Genomic DNA, 18,052 nt, shown 5'->3' with positions numbered 1-18,052 from the left:
AAATTATAGGCAAATACGATGAGATTTGTAAATTTCGGTCTAATTGTCTTTCTTTTCCGTTTACCATCAGTAAGTAACAAAAAATTTAGAAAGTTGTTTACACAATATTCTCCTTCAGAAACTGTGGTTTCAACAGGGTGATTTAAGATTTCACTTTGTGCCACTAACAATATGGGTTTATGAATGTCCTGTTCGATTTTAGTTTCAATATCAAAATAAACATAGGATCGTGGTTTCTTTTTAAAGTTTGACTGTTTAACATAATGTTGATTAGGAGGATGTTCAATTTTACAAGACTTGCAAGCTGTTTCACATTTGTGAGTTTTTAAAGTTTCAAATTGAATCCAGCATTTTTCAAATCTGTGAAAAAGCTTGCAAGTTTTATTTTTAAGGTGAAAACTGTAACATTCACCTTGTTTTAAATACCTATTACAAAGTTTACAACGAACTAAAGGAATTTCTAAAATTTCGTGAAAATTTTTACTTAAACACCTTTTACATTTAATATTTGTAGTGGCAAAGCAGTGGTGCTTGTTCCTACGCTCGGTGGAATAAAAAAAAAATTCACAGTCTAAGAACGAGGCTACGCCGACCCAAATGGAATGTAGATTTTTAGCTAAATGAACGTGCTGCTCTTGGAAGTTTTTTCTTTTTGTATTCGGCAATTTAACAGAGTTTTTGTCCGACTATGACGGCTCTCGCTACGCATAAATTATCTATGTTGTTTATATAGTAAAAATTGGTTTTAGTTTTTAAAAAAGTATCAAGATCGATAATGTCTCTGTTTTTTTACGCTAAAACATTTTTACCCATTTTTTGTGGTTATTTTAAAAGAATTATACTAAATTTAATTTATCCATCTAGTAAGAAATCTTTTTTCGATTGAGCAATGCGAGCTATATGGTTAAATATTCGAGAAACAGTTAGCTGATCAATTTTTATAAATTTAATGTTAATTGGATGTTCTAAATTTTCCGATTGAATTGCAAATCTGAGGAAATCAAAACCGGATGCTTGATTTTTTACGTATTTCATAATTTTGGTCAGAATCTTTTCGAATACTGTAAAAAAATAAATGGGTGGGGATTTCGTTTAAATTTATTAGTTCTAATTCAACATCAAGATGCTTACACCGCCACTTTTTTGAATTTCTAGGGATTAAATTTTAATTTTATAAAACTTTTTATAATTAAAATTGTTCAAAGGGAAAAAGTCTAATTCACAATCCGAATCATTATCACTGGAGTCTTCCATATTCTTATTTCTCTTCCAGGTCTTAAAATTTTATTCTAATTACAATTAAGAATAATTAATTAATTAACAATTAACTCACCTTCGATGGTGGAATGACGATTTTTCCTTCCGTTTGATCAATCAATTTTTTTAGCTTGTTTGTTGAGTTTTTGATCCTAATAACATCCAGGGATAGGCTGTTGGCTAAATATTTCACTCGTTTATAATCAGCTTTCCATATCTCATCCTGAGGGAGTTGTTTAATATTTTTATATGAATATATCTGAATATCCAAGGAGTTTTGGTTTCGTAAGAAATTCCACCTTTTTTATTTTAACTGATTGTTCGATACCGACTTCTTCGATATTTGACATGCGGCGTACCTCTTGAATAAATTCTATATCTGATTCGTCAGAATCTAACAGCATCTCCTCTTCAGGTCTATCTAAAACTGAAACTACCTGGCTCGCGGAGATTTGACTATCACTTGTGGAAGCCATTTTAGGCTGTTATATTTCAATAGTAAAATTTTGCCCTTTTATATCAACTGCAAAGTAATTTATTTTTCATTAATTTTTTGTTAAATTTTTTTAAAATCTAAAACCTTGAATATTATAGTATTTAATACTACAAGGCTAGAGCCTAGTTATAATTTATCAGTATGTAAATGGTATTTAAAATCATTTGTGAATATTAATTTAAATATAGACATGTGTAATAAGATTATTAATTATTTTTGAAGGATTTTATATTTAATCCTTGAATCAAAATATTTTCCATGAGAAAAAAAGAAAACGCCCTAAGATTATAATTATTTTTTGCTTTAAAAATCGATTATAGCTGTAAGAATTTTGTTAATTACAGGGTAAGTTGTTTTAAAATTCTATGGGAAGAAATATATTTCTGCGGGTATAAAGTTTAAGTGAACGGATAAATTAAATTTCTGTAAGGTGTATTTAATAAAAAGTTGCTTTTTTGACTTGATTTTAAACAGGTTAAAACAGGATGTAAAAGATTAAATATTTCTAAATTTTTCTTATAAAAGAGTCTCTTTACCGTATACGTTTTATAAACCATGGGCTCTCGCGCAATTTTGGGTTTTTCTGGTAAGATTTCTCATCCGCTAGCTGTGAACCCTTTTACTCTTAAATACTTAGCTTTACGCAAAGTTAGGAATTATAACCTTTTTAAAAATAGTGATGTTTCAATTAGACTTGAAAATTACTGTATGAAAACAGTCTTTCTTGAGTGTCAAGCATTAGTAGAACCTTTTAAAAAATCGTTTTTGCGTGCCCCTTTATAAAAAAATCTTTTAAATTATCACCATCTTTGTTTGCTTCAGTTTTTTCTAGAACAATTAATAACAATTCTTGTCTATTTGACGTTCATTCCATTAATTTTACCTGTTGTCACGCGGCTTTTGAGTTTGATGGCTTGCTTTTCCATACTCAAGCATCTCTTGAAGGCTGGTTTTCTTATGAAATTTTACGTTTAATTGGAAAACATATGCGATTATATCAAAATTTAAATAAGATCCCATGGTTTCGACAGCATAGAAATCGTAGGAACCTTCAACACGAACTTTTAATTCTCTATCAATTACAGCAACTTTCTTTCTTTCGAAAAAAAATTTAACTATAACTAATGACTTTCGCCTAACAAGATATAGTATCTGTTTAGAGTTGGGAATGATAGTTATCTTTTTTATTAATGATTTGGATCGACAGGAAGTTAAAATAGTTACAACTTTAGAGTAAGGAATACTAATTTTAAAAAATAATTACAATAATTAAGATAAATATTTCTATTTTAGTCGAAAATTATCTCCTCCAATTCCCAATTTAAACGATCGTCGCCAAATTTTACAACTACGACTCAAGGTATTTACAATATTTTTTATTTATTTATTTTTTAAAAATAGGACTCAAATCTCATAAAGTTTTAATTTTGTGAATTAGTGCTTAGACAATTTTTTATTTAAAAACTTTATTTGTGTTTTTTTATTTTTTTATTGTTTATTTTGTGATGGTTAAACAATTTAAAAAAATGTTTTATATTTTTTATTTAAAATGTTTTTATTTTAAAAATTTTAAATGTTTTTTAAATATGTTTTCAAAAATAACTAGCTTTATTAATTTAATTCAGACGGTGGAGGTTCTTTTTAATACTTCATAATCTACTTTTTCTTTTTAACTAGCTTTATTAATTTAATGTTTGGATTGGTGCAAAGATCTTTTTTTCTACATTAAACAGCCTTTGTTTTTATCTTTTTTATACAATACATTTTCAAGAAATTGTATTATTCTTATCTTTTTGACATGCATCTAATTTTTTGGTTAAATTAATTGTTTGATATAAATATCTTTTTTTGCTTTTATTACTATTAGATTTTTTAGATTTTCTTTTATTATTATTATTATTATTATTTAAAAAACTTCTTGAAAACTTACTGTTTAAAACTGAAATAAACGAAGTTCCTCTGGCACACAATCTATTGCTCATTTCAAACTACCCATTGGTCATTTATTATTCTTATTTTTTGATTTGTTTTCATATCTTCTATATACTTTTTTCTATACTAATATCGTGTTTAAACTATAGTGTTTGATTTTCTTATATATGGTGGTTTTAGTAATTGTTGAGTATATTAACTGAAATTTTATAAGTACATTTTGTACTAGATCGTTTAAAAGTAAATATAATTGTTTTTTATTAATTTGTTTAAAAAAACTTGTTTGAGAAGGATAGGGATAATTAGTTAACCTTAGTTGTATTACAGAATTAATAATTATTCCCAAAGGCAATATTTTTAAATTTTAAAATATAGGTCGAGCTTAAACTATAAAATCTCAATGTAAAGGATTTTTACCAGGAGAAATCTAGAATCATGATGACTGGTGATTTCTATATAAAGCCTGTAGTTTCTTTGCAGCGATCGTTAAAATTTATCTATCTTCAAGTAGTGAGAACGTATAATCTTTTTAAAAAAACAAACTATTTGTACAGAATTCGAAGAACGTTGTTTAAAAACTGTATTTCTAGAATCTAAAACAGTAATATGCAGATATTTTGTAATACTAGTCAAATTTCGTGGTGGAATCACAAGAATTTAAAACAGTTTGAGTCTGAACTACACGTGTTAGATCAAATTCAACATGTTGGCACTGTACAACATAACGTTAGATCTGTTTTAACTAATTCAGACATTCTCGAACTGCATACTTCCGAAGCGATTAAGACCAAAAACAGTGTATTTATTCGTGCGATGGTAGAGCAGCAAGAAAAAGTTAAAGAATTCTTGTTGTAATTATTTTTTAGATATATTCGTTTTTAATAGATTAATTTTTTTTATATTTATAAATTCTAGCCCGAATTTCCAACCTGACATGTCGTTTTGTACCGAAGAGGAAAAATATCTTCTACGAATTGATGTAATAATAATTATTTTTAATTATATATTTAAAATATTTTTAACATTGTGTTTTTTATATTTTTTAGCCTTCAAATTATTTATACCCCCTTTTTTAATTCTTTATTATTTATTAATTTAATTTGTTAGATTATATTTTAGTTTTATTTGTATTGTTTCTTGTGATTGTTAAGTGTTTAAAAAAATATATTGTTTGAAATATAATAGTTATTAAATAATATAATAACTAATTGTGGTTTTGATTACTTTTACTAAAACTAGCATTGTTTTAAAATAATAAAACTATTAAAATATTTGCGAAAAAAATGAAAAAAACTTATTTATATTAATATAAATTTTAAAGTATTTTGGGTAGGGCCGAAACTTGTCAAGGCTATAAAGCGAAGGTCGCGAATTCGTTTCCCAATCTCGCAAATAACTAATTAGCATTTTAATTGGATAAAAAACAAAAAACCGAAAAAAGTGACACCAAAAGTAAACAAGTGCAAGTAGTCGGGGATCAAATATTACCGTCGATATCTCGGTCCGAGCTTCTCCGATCGTGTCCAAACTTGTTGGGGTGATAGACCGAGGCTTAGGGTTTGTGGACAGGGGTCAAGCGTCGAGGTCAAAGGTCATCTTCAAGGTCAAATTTAGGGTTAAAATTAAAATATGTTTTTCGACTTTTTCCAAGGTCAAAAACTGGTTTTTAAAATAAAATTGGGGTCATTGTGGCGGCTATCTTGGAAAAAATGGTTCCAATATGAGTATCCTCTACTTACGTTAAAACCTCATTTCCCTACAACCCAAGAGCGGCAAACATTACAACAACAACACGATATCATGGTCGATAGGGCAAATCGAACAAACCCACCAACATTATTGCCGTTACAAGTTGGACAACGGGTCCGCTACTTTCAAGATCATAGGAGCTGGTTACTTGCCACAGTTGTCTCCGTGGGCCCAGAGCCCCGATCCTATGTAATTCTCACAGATACCAATCAAGTAGTAAGACGCACTCGACTACATCTGAAAGCGGTGAAAACATTTGATCCCCACAATTCCGCAACTCAAAGTCTTCTTGCTCAAGCCAACATTGAGCCTCCTCAGGCTGACATTTCGCCAATGATACAGCCTCCACGTACGGCAACCACCAATATGGGTCGCACGTATCTACGAACGAATGAACATGTTGCCACTGTTGCTCATAAACATCAATCTCCTACAACTCCACATCCGCTAGTGTTTCCTCAACATACCAGCAGCCCACCACCATTAGTTGTGAGGCCACCCACTACTCGGTCTTTGCTCCATGTTTATGAGCGGCCGCAGGGTTCTCCGAATAGCAACCCTCTACCATAAAATATCATGTGCAACTATACTCCCACCACAGTATCCGGTAATTCGCCATGCACTCCAGTTCACAACACCCTTTCGGAACCATTCCCTGCTCGCTCGTCCACGCCTATCCGGTCAGGTCCTCCTACAATTCCTGCCTACCCTCCGACCGGTGCTGCCTCTACAGTCAAAACCTGCTCAACTACTCGGTCAGGTCGTTACATTATCCCTCCATTGCGTTATCAATAACAAGGTTTTATGAAGATGAGAGAGAAGAGACGAAGAGACTTTTCTGGTTTTAACTGTAACAACTATTACTTGTAAACTTAAAGGGATCCATCACTGAGGTTGGGGGTCGAATTAGGTCTACTTTTTTGTGGGGGAAGATGGGGGAAGATGGGGGTAGCACGCGAGAGTTTACAATTTTTTTAGTGCGAAATTTGGTCCAGTGTGGCGCCATCTATGGGAAAAACGAAAGATTTTCTATATATAGTTTTTTAAAAACCAAGAAACAACGCCGGATATTTACACGTGTTCCATTCGATTATTACTTCGAAGTTGTTTTAAGAATTATGGAAGATATAAGTTGTACCTGCTCAACAAATTGTTTGAGTGGGCGTAAGTGCTCGTGTATTGCACAAAATACCGTATGTAATGCAAACTGCAGATGTGGAAATAATTACGAGTGTTTGAATGGAAAAGATACTTTGGCCATAGAATCCAGGAAACCCAAACGGGCCAAAATTGCCATTGAAAACTCTAAAGGTAAAAACTAATATTAGTTAGTACTAGAAGACAATTTATTTACACATAATATTATTTATAGTGCTACCGCATGAGCGAGATATTTTTATGAAAACTGACTTGATGATCACAAAGCAGAAAAATGTAGGTGTTACAGCTAATTAAAAATCAATGTGGTGCAATTATTTAGTAAATATGTTTTAGCAAACCAAACTAGGAAAGAAATCAGCAGGTGTTGCGACCAATACGAAAGCTGGTCAAAGACGTAAATTCAAAAATATGGAGCCTGTATGTATTTTTGCCAAACTAATTAATATTCAGTACTCCGAAACTAAATAAGATTTTCATTACAAACGCAGTCACAACAAGCAGACAGAACTGATGTCTCGATAGAAAAATTTACGTTGAATGAAATAGAAGTTATAGAGCTGGTATGTCATTTTAGTACACTAATTATTATTTAGTACTCTTTAAAATACATTAAATTTCATTTTTTACACAGCGAACACAAGCAGATAATATTGATTTTTCAATAGAAAAACTCTCAGTAAAAGAAATGAGGCTCATTTTAACAAAAATACAGGATGAAAACCCACATATTTCACTGGAAACTTATCTACAAACTGAAAATGATGTATACGATGGTGAAGGTGACAAATTAGTAGATACGATCCTGGAGCCGATGGAAGAACAGTATGAACTTATTTTACAAGAAATGTCTGAAAATCAAAATGAAAATCATGTTTGTGATGAACCTCCAAATTTCTCCAAGGATCCTTCTAATGGTGGGCACCCTAACTGGTGTAAATATGATCACTGTATTGAAATGGACACACCATTAGAAAGGAAATGCTGTTCCAGGCGAAGGAACATTGGATGCATCACAAATTATAGAAATTTTTACAATTTAATTTTGGACCGTGAAGTATTAGAAATTCAAATGGAGATGAGAGCAAATTTGGTCCACTTGGATGACAATGATGGAGATTACAATAAACGTTACCGTTTCTCAGCTTATCGCCAATATGTGTTTTGGCAATGGGGTAAGCTGGTAAATGGTAACCGCAGAGTAATACCATCATGCGTTGTTCATAATATTAGAACAACATACCCAAGCCCAAACAACAGATATGTTGGTTTTAAAGAAGTTTTCTGAAATGAAAAATTTTAACAGTATTTATTTATAACTTTGACAGAAGCTTTTGACCCATGGCCCAGTCTCAGCTAGTTAAACAATTTTAAATAAATTGTTTAGCTAACAGTTTAAGAAGGACCATATCCCAAAAGCATCAGTCAAAATTGTAAATAAATAACACGATGATAAACACTTAGAAGAATTGTCTCTTTTAATAAAAAATAAGTAAAACATTTTATAAATTTTTCTCAACTTGAAAATAAAAGCCTTTTGTGATTAATGTTATCTGAATTTTACTTATTTATTTTTCAGCTTGTGGATTTTCAAAAGGTAAATGCAAACTTTCACCAAATTTTGCATATTTTTCTCTTGCTATTAGCAGTTCCTTTCTTTCCGGACAAGGTGTCTTTGCAATGTTTTTTTCTTTTAGTCGTTATAGAGGGATTCTCTGGAAACATTTCCTCTAGACTCCGAACTATTTCTTCTGATAAAGTCAGGTCTAACAATTCTTTTGCATAGTTGTGTGTTTTTGGAGTTTTAACAGGAACAATTGTCCACTTGTTGGTGACCTTTGAACTTTTGCGTTTCATTCTAAAATAATTATCAACCTAAGAGAACTGAAAATCTAATGGTATTGTGCTTAAACAATTTTGTCTACGATTGAAACCTCAAGAGACAGGCTTTGGAAACTTCGAATAGAGAAGATTTTCTCAATGGTGTAGTCGAGCCAGGGCTCCCCCCCCCGGTGCTTTTTTCAAGGGCAGGGCCTCTTTTTTCCAACTAGTTAGGGCACGCCTTGCTTCTATTTCGTAAATCACCTTTTATCCATCTTTTACTAATTAATTTTCACGTTTACTACTTTATTATGATACCATAACAATTTCAAATCGTAACCTAGGTACAACCAACTTCCATCATGCTAATCATCGAAGGTGGGCGTACATTTAGAGTGGCTGGTACAGCCAACTTAGATCACGCGCGAAATCGAAGTTGGCTGTACATTTAAAATGGCTGGTACAACCAACTTCGATCACGCGCGAAATCGAAGCTGGATGTATCCAGGTAGCGCCCTGGTCCTTTTTTTTAGGACTACACCACTGATGATGTTCATTTTCCATAAAGTGACAGCCATTAAGAGGATTGGATTTATACCTCTATGGTTTCACGAATGATAATACTTTGTGCTAAGATCATATTTAATTCGGAAACATAATAATCACATAGAAAATGGTACAGGGGAATTTAGGGTGCAAGCTCAGTATCGAGTGAGGAAAGAGAATGAGGTAGCTGACCTGGATGGGAAGCTAACTAGTGCCTTGTGAGTTAGGTGATGTGCTCTACAGGCTCAAGGGTTTGAATATGAATTATACGTGGGTGTAACAATTTCAAAAAGGATTGGAATGAAAGATAGAATGCAAAATGCTAATCACTTCCTTTAAAACCTTTTTGAAGTCGTAGCGCGATAAATCTGAATTTATGCATCGTATAAATTAATTGAGTAGTATTTAATGACTGTATAAATGACTAATGCTATGGAAAATGAACAAAGCCACTGAGTAAAATCCTTTCCTCTCAAAGCTTCCTAAACCTACCATTAGAGGTCTCAATCGCAGGCAAGATACTTAAATAATAGTTTATAGTATTCTTCTACCTTGGTTCACCATTTTTGTTCTTTTTCACAGGTCTGTGAACACTACTATTAAAATCCAAAACTGCTAGTATATTTCTAGCAATGTATCCTTTCCAGCTACAAATAAAATTACAATTGTAGAAGAGATAATTAATTAACATTAAATCATTTAAATCTTACGGGTAATTGATTCTTTTTGGACAATATTTCAACAGCAGACTATGGTATGATTCCAGAGAACCAGTATGTCTGAAAGGATTAAAAAAATTATACTATAATAATAACTTTTACCATGATAAGGATGAAGGAAATATCGGTTGGCACAAATTAAACGTGTCCTGAACCTGCATCCTAGACGGGGTCAAAACCAAAGAAAAAAAACCTTAAATTTTTGTAATATCCAAAATCTTTCAAGAAAGATTTGTCACAAATAATTGTTTGCAATTTTTTAAAGGCTGTACTCTTACGAGACAGCCAAGGCTTAGTTCGCCCTTCTATTTCAATTTTATCATGCTGGCAAGATCCTAATGGCCGTTTGTGAACATTTTGGATGTGGTGTAAATGTGAGAGCCACAAAATCTAAAAGAATAATCGTGTTTTTAGGTACAAATTAAAGTTAGAAATTCAAACCAATCACTTACCCTCATTTTGTTTGCATTTCCCGCACACATCTTGGAGCACCACCAGAAATGATTAAAAATGTCATCAATCCACTCAACTATTTCATCATTACCTTTCTCTTTACTTGCCTAAAAGAGGTATTATCGATAAGAAATATACAAACTCTTCTTATTAATCATAACGTACTGCAGCAAGCCTTTTTCTAAGTAGTTTAGCAACGTGCCATATATCATGTGAATGTTTGATATGCGGAAACTCTTTACCCATGGAATATTTTTAATTACAGAATAATGAAAATAAGTTATCAAATCTTAATCATAATGGATTTTATTTGTGCATGCCCATCAGTTACTACTTCGTTAATGACCCGATGTTTTTGAAGATTGTTCAGCAAATTACGAAAGCAGAGAGGTTCCATATTCGGACTTTTATTTCCTGTTAGACGACAATCAGCAAATTCCACACCAATGATCTTTCCAGTTCTTAAACAAATTGCATGGTATGAACAGTGTTTCGAAGAAAATCCTGGGCTGTCATTTCTTGCGTCACAGGAAATAATAAGCCCTTCCGAACTACTAGCAAGCAGTGACACCTGGAAAATAAGTTTAATTTATCAAAATAGACATCAATGACGAAACTCATGTAAAATTGATTTGTTGTGAAAATTATACTTGTTCAGAGTCCCAGAACTGCATAATAGAGGGATAGCATTTTTCAACCTGCTTTTTAATGAGTGCAGTTGAACCTAGGCCTTTTATTTCCAAGAGCTTACATAAATTTTCAAACTAAATAGAATAATTTAGTTAATACAGGCTTTCTATATTTTTATGATAATTACAATTACTTTTGAGAAAGAACATCCTGAAAACAATAAAGAGCCTGAAAGCTTCAAATTAAAATTATCATCAGTGGTTTGCCACTTGGCATAATGGTAACCTTCACCTCGGTTGCATCTCCAAGAAATGCAAAATATACCACCAGAAAAATACTTCTTGAAAGATAATGGTCTATTGCAATTATTAACTTGGCAAATTGGGCCCACAAAGTTTTTAACCAAATTTTCTAACAGCACTGTTGAAGCAAAGCATGCAATATCAACTTTGTCAGGAACGCTATCTTCAAAACACTCATCAGGTTCCGTCAATACATTCGGCGCTAGAGGACTGCCAAAAGTAGCACTAAAAGAAAACAAAATACCCAAATTTAAAAATATTTTTAAATGCTTTCATCTATTTAACTAAATCAAATTATTTAGTAAAATGCCACAGCAAGTTCAGACCGCAAATAATTTTTTTTTAATGTCAAGATGATGGGTATATATTTTTTTATTATTGACCATATTATTATTTTGGGCCCTAGGCCAACCCCTATTTGGTAATCCAGTACTGTCCATTGAGTTGGGAATATTAATCTAGAGGTCCAATCAAAACGTCGGCTTTCAGTATTTCACGAAACTAGTTTTTTTAAAATAAGAATACTGCCGTCTGCTCCCAAATGACGAGAAAACTTTATCATTTTACCCGTGGCGCCGTCTGTCTCTCAATGGTTCGTTCAAAAAAAAATTCCAAAAACAATGGATGGCGCCACGGGTCATATGATAACGTTTTCTCGTCATTTTAGAGGAGACGACACATTCGTAATATTAAAAAAAAAGGTTTCGCGGGGAGCAGATTTGATTGGATCTCTAGATTAATATTCTCAACTCAATGGTACTGTCCAACATGGGAAATATAGTGGTCATATAACTTAGGTTCATTTAATTACGATTTAACGAAATAATCAATGATACTTTTATTCATATATGAAAGATTCTTACTTTGATTTAAAACTTTAGTTAAAATGCGTTTCTGCATTACTAAAGCTAACCAATGGTGAATTATTTATAGCCAATTTTGTTGGAGTTCTAGACAACGTCTTTGGAGTGCTACAGCGAGCCAGTGGAGAACTATTAATAGTCAGCATTCTTGGACTTTTCGAAAGACGCAATGGAGAAACATCAATGACATTAGAGCTACAGATAAAAGTCAGTCAAAATCATACATACAGAGAATATTAAATTGAAATTTACCTCTCCGAAAATAATCTTCTGGGCGAGTCATAACTTAAGTTTATAATATTCTTTACAAGTATGACACTTCTTATCCTTAAAGTGTAAAATGTTTACTGAGAGCTAGTTGCAAGAGACTATAACGCTGTTTTGAAGAATATTATATGCTTATGGTCATAACTTATGTAAGGTAATTAACGTAAATTATATTTTGATTTACTTTTCTAATTCAAGTTGAAAATCATTGACGGTTTTCCTTTTTCTAGTTGGTATAAGATTTTTTGGAGACTTAAATTCTAGTGGCACACAGTTTTCGTCATCAAGTAGATCTTCTTCGCGAGGGAGAATTTCTTCTTGAAAACTACGATTCAAGTTCACTGACAGCGTATTATTTTTAGTACCTAGGCAAATAAACATACATAACTAAAAGCAATTTGCAATCTATAATTGCTTAACAACGCCTAGCTTCATTCTCTTTGTATTTGTGATCAGTATGGCAAGGAGTAACTGGGTTTTCTTTTAAATTCACTTTAATCGCAAGCCAGTTACTTTTAACTGACTCAAAGTTATCATACTCGTCTAAAAGACAAACCTTAGTTTTGTTTCTAAATAAATCATTTTCTTTTCTTTTATTTCTGTTAGGAAGACTTGATACACAATCGCTCTCCATTTTAAAATTTATAAATAACCGTTACATATAGCGTAGGAATACTCGGTCGAAGCGCCGTTGCTTTCAGCGCCACTTAAAAGCGGTGCTAAACCCTCGAAATTGAAGCCGGCACGGCAAGGGGGAGAATATGCTTACCCCAACGCCTAAGATGGACCCCTTTAAACAATAGAAAACATTACCTGGCTAACTATAACAATTATTAATAGAGATCTCCTTGTTAACTGTAACTATCACTTTAAACTTAAACAATAGACTAGAAAATGTATTTTGCCTTAACAATTGCGAAAGGAAAAGATGTTATAAGTTATTCTCCCTAGAGGGCGCTACAGTATAGGGACTGGGGAGTAAGTGCGTGAAAGAAAGTGAGCTCACTTACTGAAACGTGCTAGAAGCTACAAGTCATTTCTAAACAATAACGTAATGTTTTATCTAAAGCCATCGCTGTTAATTTCTTAAATATAACACCTACTTGGGGTTTAGAAGAAAGGACCGAAAGAGTACGAAAGTACTGCATGATGTTCCGCTAGAACCAAGAGCGATGGGACCGTCTTGTGAGTCTCCGATTTGTAGAAAGTGGATAAACAGGTTGTAATTCAGTGACAGACAATGACAGAAAAACATATTTAATGATTTTTGGAAAAACCTGACTTGGGATTCAAATAAAATGTATGTTTGCTCAATGATAGAAATCACCGAGACAAAACAAAAAACTACTAAAGTAATTTCAAAAAGAAATTCATCTTTTTTTATCACCTGAAAATAAAGGAGGAAAAATACCAGTTTGTCGAGAAATGTTTCTTCGTACATTATTACATCAATTTACCAACTCAGTACGTCGACCATTCTCTGACTGCCAAAAAATATCCGATGCCCCATGATACCCACTCTTTCTACAAAAGCATTCCGTATGAAGAAGAAAGTAGAAGACAATTAAAACGTCAACTTGCACAGAAAGAGAAAAATAGTAAAAAGAGAAATAAGACTGCGATTGAAGAGTGAAGTGTTTCAATAAACTTTTTGAGAAGTTTTTATTGTAACCCAGCCACCTGAATTAAAGGCTTCAAATCTCGCTTGATGAGTTAGGGCTAAGGTGATACCTTAGGGATTAACCTAGCTGATTACTTTTATTATTATTATTATTTTATTTTAGAAAATTCGTCAACGAATTTTTATTTTAAATATTGTTGATAAAGTTGTTGAAGTTAATAAAGATTTTTAGTTGTGTGTACAATAAGTCCGTTAATTACTGGTATCCCATTTTTTATATAGCATTTAATTTAATATTAATGTAAAATTATGATTTATTTTAAGTACTTATTATTATTTGCATCAAACAGATGTTATGTTACTTATGATATTAATGATAAATTCAATAATTACATTTTATTAATATAAAAGTCATTCTTATTAATATTACATTCATTAAAATAAATTTTAAATGCATTATATTAATATTAAGTTAATTCTTATTAATATTTTATTCATTAATATAAATTTTAAATACATTATATCAATATTAAATTCATTCTTATTACTATTGCATTCCTTAATATTAATATCGAATCATAATTGGACATTCTTATAGAAAAATTTAAAAATAAACTGCCTTCATATTAAAAAAACAACACTGGCTATCTCACGTTTTCAAAAGACAACTCGAGCTATCTAATGCCTTTTTTCAGATACGAATTTCTTTGCACTACTCAACTAGTGGTACACATGAATAATCACTCCATTATAATAATATACCTAATTGATTCCTAAAAATATAGTGAGTAACTCGGAAAACTGTATTTTAGCTCCTGAAAAGTTGAAAAAAATTAGATAGGTGGTGTTGCTGCTTAAGGGACGATATATTAAAATAAATTATTTATTAAGCCTTGCTCTTTACTTTTGCAGGATCTACTTACTGTTTATTCTCTTTGGATACTTGCAACTTCTGAATCTTTTAGAAGTATAGGTGACCGCTTCGATTTATCAAAAGGGAATGCCCACTATGTTTTTTTAGAGTTTGTTTAAGTTATGGCTAGAGAGCGATCAAATTTTATAGCTTGGCCAACTGAAGAAACCATGTTAACAACCATAGAGCATGTGAAGAACATTATGGATTTCCTGGTACAGTAGGGGCAGTAGATGGGTGCCATATTCCGATAAAGGAGCCGCAATATGACAAAAATTCTTATTACAATCGTAAGAAACAAACATCTATTTTATTGCAAGGTTTGTTATTTGTTGACCTAAAAAATTAAATAAAATAAAAAATGTCCATTAAATAGGTATCTGCAATGAAATCACTCATGTTCATTGATGCATGCGCAGGTTGGCCGGGTTCGGTGCATGATGCCAGTATGTGGCGGTCTAGCACTATCTACACCTGTTTAAAAAATTAATTCCGGAGTGTATTAAATGGGCATATATTGGGGGATAGCGCTTATCCCTTAGATTTATTTTGCTTGATCCCATTCAAGGATAATAGCCATCTAAGAGCTACGTAAATAAATTATAATACTGCCCATAGCTCGAGCGTACATTTGCCCTGCTTAAAGGACGCTTTCGGCGCCTGAAATATTTGGACATGTTTCTGGTGGCAGAAATATCTAAAGTTATAATAACAGCTGGTATTTTGCATAATTTTATTTTAATTAAAGATGGAAACAGTGATATTGAAGAGTATGTTTGCGAAATAAATTTGGTGGATTTAACTGCTCCAATTGCTGAAGAAGCTGAAAATGAAAATGCAGATGCTGCTAAAACAAAACGTTTAAATATTGCGCGTGGCTTAATGCCTTAATTTGTTCAAAATTAATGTGTTTTTATAGTTTTATTTCATTAAAATTAGGAACTTGAAAACCCTTTACATGTTTGAATTTCTTCATAACATTTGCATAAAAGCGTTGGCCATTTCCCGCAAAGTTTCATTTATGTCATCCATCCTTTTTAATACTGATGTTAATTTTCCGGAAAAATAAAATGCGGAAAATTTTCCAGCAAATCGGAAAAATAAAAATTTGAAACATAAATTACCTTTTAAGGGTTTTTAATTTTTTTAACTTTTTATCGATATAAAAAGTCTAATATCAGTAAACATACTACAAAACATTAATAGCGTTACATTGTTAATCAGTTTAAACTAGTCTATAGGTTTAGTTTTACTTCCAGATTCGAAAAAATGAGGCAAAAATACCGCTTTATTTCAATTTGCAAACAATATATTTGACAAATCATGGAATGAAAACTTTTTTTTTATTTTTTTCGGGAAAATACGGAAAATTTTCCGGAAAAAAGGCCTCGGTCATTTTCCGAGGAAAATTTTCCGACTTACAACACTACTTTTTAATATTTCATCTTGAAATTCTTTGCTTTGCACCTGGTTTTGTTTTTCTATTTCTTCAGTCTTTTTACTCCAATCGGTAAACCATTGAGGAGCTTCTACAGTTTTAGTTTCGAGTTTCCTCTTTTTTTGAAGAATACCTGCTTCAAAATCTCTATTTTCAGGATTATTTTCTAGTGGTAGTGATGAATGTGACGAACATGAAGGTGGTGGGGATATAGTGCCAGATGATGACCTAGAAAAGGACATAGCAGATGGTGATCTTGAAATTTCAGGAGATTCAAATGACAGTGATGGTAATGAGGTAGCTGAAAAATAAAATGTTAATATTTTTAACATTCATATTAATAAAATAAATTACCTGAAGAAATGGTGTTCATAAGATTGGTAGCATGGTCTTTTGAAGAGCTCGGCGGAACGAATAAATTAACCGGCCAAATTTCGATTAACCATAAAAAGTTGGGTTAATTGTTTTTATGAACATTTTATACGAATAAACAACGATTTAACATGCAAAAATAATCGGTTTTTTCGTAAATTTTTGGATAATTTGCGGTTATGAATAAAAATAAATAATTGGATAATTTATTATTCAAACGCCGACCTCGAGTCTTTTGCAAATTCTTCAAAATTTTCCCATGACTGTTTACCCCGACCATTTTTCCCTGATTTATCCTTTATTTTTATAGCTATGCATAATAAAATAATTATTGAACAAATTACTACTTAACTTAGTTAATGTTTACCTTGCTTTGAAATTTCGAAATTTGGAATCGCATTCATCTCCTAAGAAATCGTACCCCGTCTTCTTCTTTTCATCCGAAATTGTTTTCCATACATTCTTCTTTTTACGCGATATTTCGAATTCCTCTTTATATTCTTTAAATAAATCAATCAGAAGGAGAAAGTTCTGTTTTTCCCACTTAGTTGGTAACTCTATAAAAATTAATACACCCAAATTTGATATTTTAAAACTTTTTCAATTAAGAACATTTACCAACCATTGAATGACGTTTCTTCTACTTCTTCAGTAGAAGGTTCTGTTGATAAAGAGGCATTACTGACATTACTTTCATCTAGTACATGGGGTACTAGTACTTCTGGTATTTCACTTTGGCCAGTTAAAACATTTTGCTTAATGGGTTCTGCTGGAATTCCCAATTTTATTGCTTCATTTAAAAAATAATTGGCGAACACAGGATCTATTGTTTAAGGTTTCACATTAACAACACAACATATTATTAAAATCATCAAAGCAAAATGTGTTTAATCAATTTATTTACCTAACATTACTCTACGGTGATCTTCCTTACTTACAGCTATGTCATATTTTAAAAAATTATCAATTAAAGAAACTTGAACTAACCCTTCTAAGGAATTCTTTTCGACGTCGAACAAAGCACAACTACAAAAAATTTCGCGCCAAAAGGGACACGTTTTACGTAGTTCATCGGAAAAATCGACTCTTCCAGCCGATGACTTCGTTGATTAACCGATGAGCATCGTGACGTCAAAACCGGAAACGCGAAAAAGCGTACAGTAGGAATCGGTGAGTCCGATGAGCGCTGCTGATCGTTCCCATTGTACGTATGAATTGATATAAAAATACTTTTCATAGTTATTATTAATCAATTATACATTAAATGTACGTACTATTTCTGAAATATGAAATGAGCAAACTGTTCGATGGTATAAGCCAGTTTCCTACGTTCCGCATTCCATCGTTCATAAAGTTCTTCTCCTAAATTTACGCGATATTCTTTTTTTTTCTCGTTTGGCTTTATGTAGTAGATATAATTAAAATTTCTGGTCTTGTTCTCCAAAGAAGCAAGTACACGAATGTAACTGACGCCGAAAAGTATAATACTCAATCGGTTATCGTTTCATAAAATCA

The 18,052-nt window shown here is 31.9% G+C and overlaps 1 protein-coding gene across 1 annotated transcript; it reads right to left on the bottom strand.

The window, feature by feature from the left end:
- Positions 1-8,112: 8,112 nt before the first annotated feature.
- LOC149933851 (uncharacterized) lies at positions 8,113-10,849 on the bottom strand. Its single transcript, XM_090180848.1, has 7 exons — positions 10,782-10,849; positions 10,297-10,702; positions 10,131-10,238; positions 9,872-10,068; positions 9,670-9,738; positions 9,511-9,606; positions 8,113-8,450 (listed from the first exon to the last, which is right to left on the bottom strand). The coding sequence occupies exons 2-7, from the start codon at positions 10,375-10,377 to the stop codon at positions 8,204-8,206; spliced, it is 798 nt and encodes a 265-aa protein (XP_090036974.1). The 5' UTR covers positions 10,378-10,702; positions 10,782-10,849; the 3' UTR covers positions 8,113-8,203.
- Positions 10,850-18,052: the final 7,203 nt, after the last annotated feature.

This window comes from Leiobunum rupestre, chromosome 7, assembly GCF_980474605.1.
Source record: "Leiobunum rupestre chromosome 7, qqLeiRupe1.1.hap1, whole genome shotgun sequence".
Classification (NCBI taxonomy): domain Eukaryota; kingdom Metazoa; phylum Arthropoda; class Arachnida; order Opiliones; family Sclerosomatidae; genus Leiobunum; species Leiobunum rupestre.
This window is presented reverse-complemented; position numbering and strand designations above follow the sequence as displayed.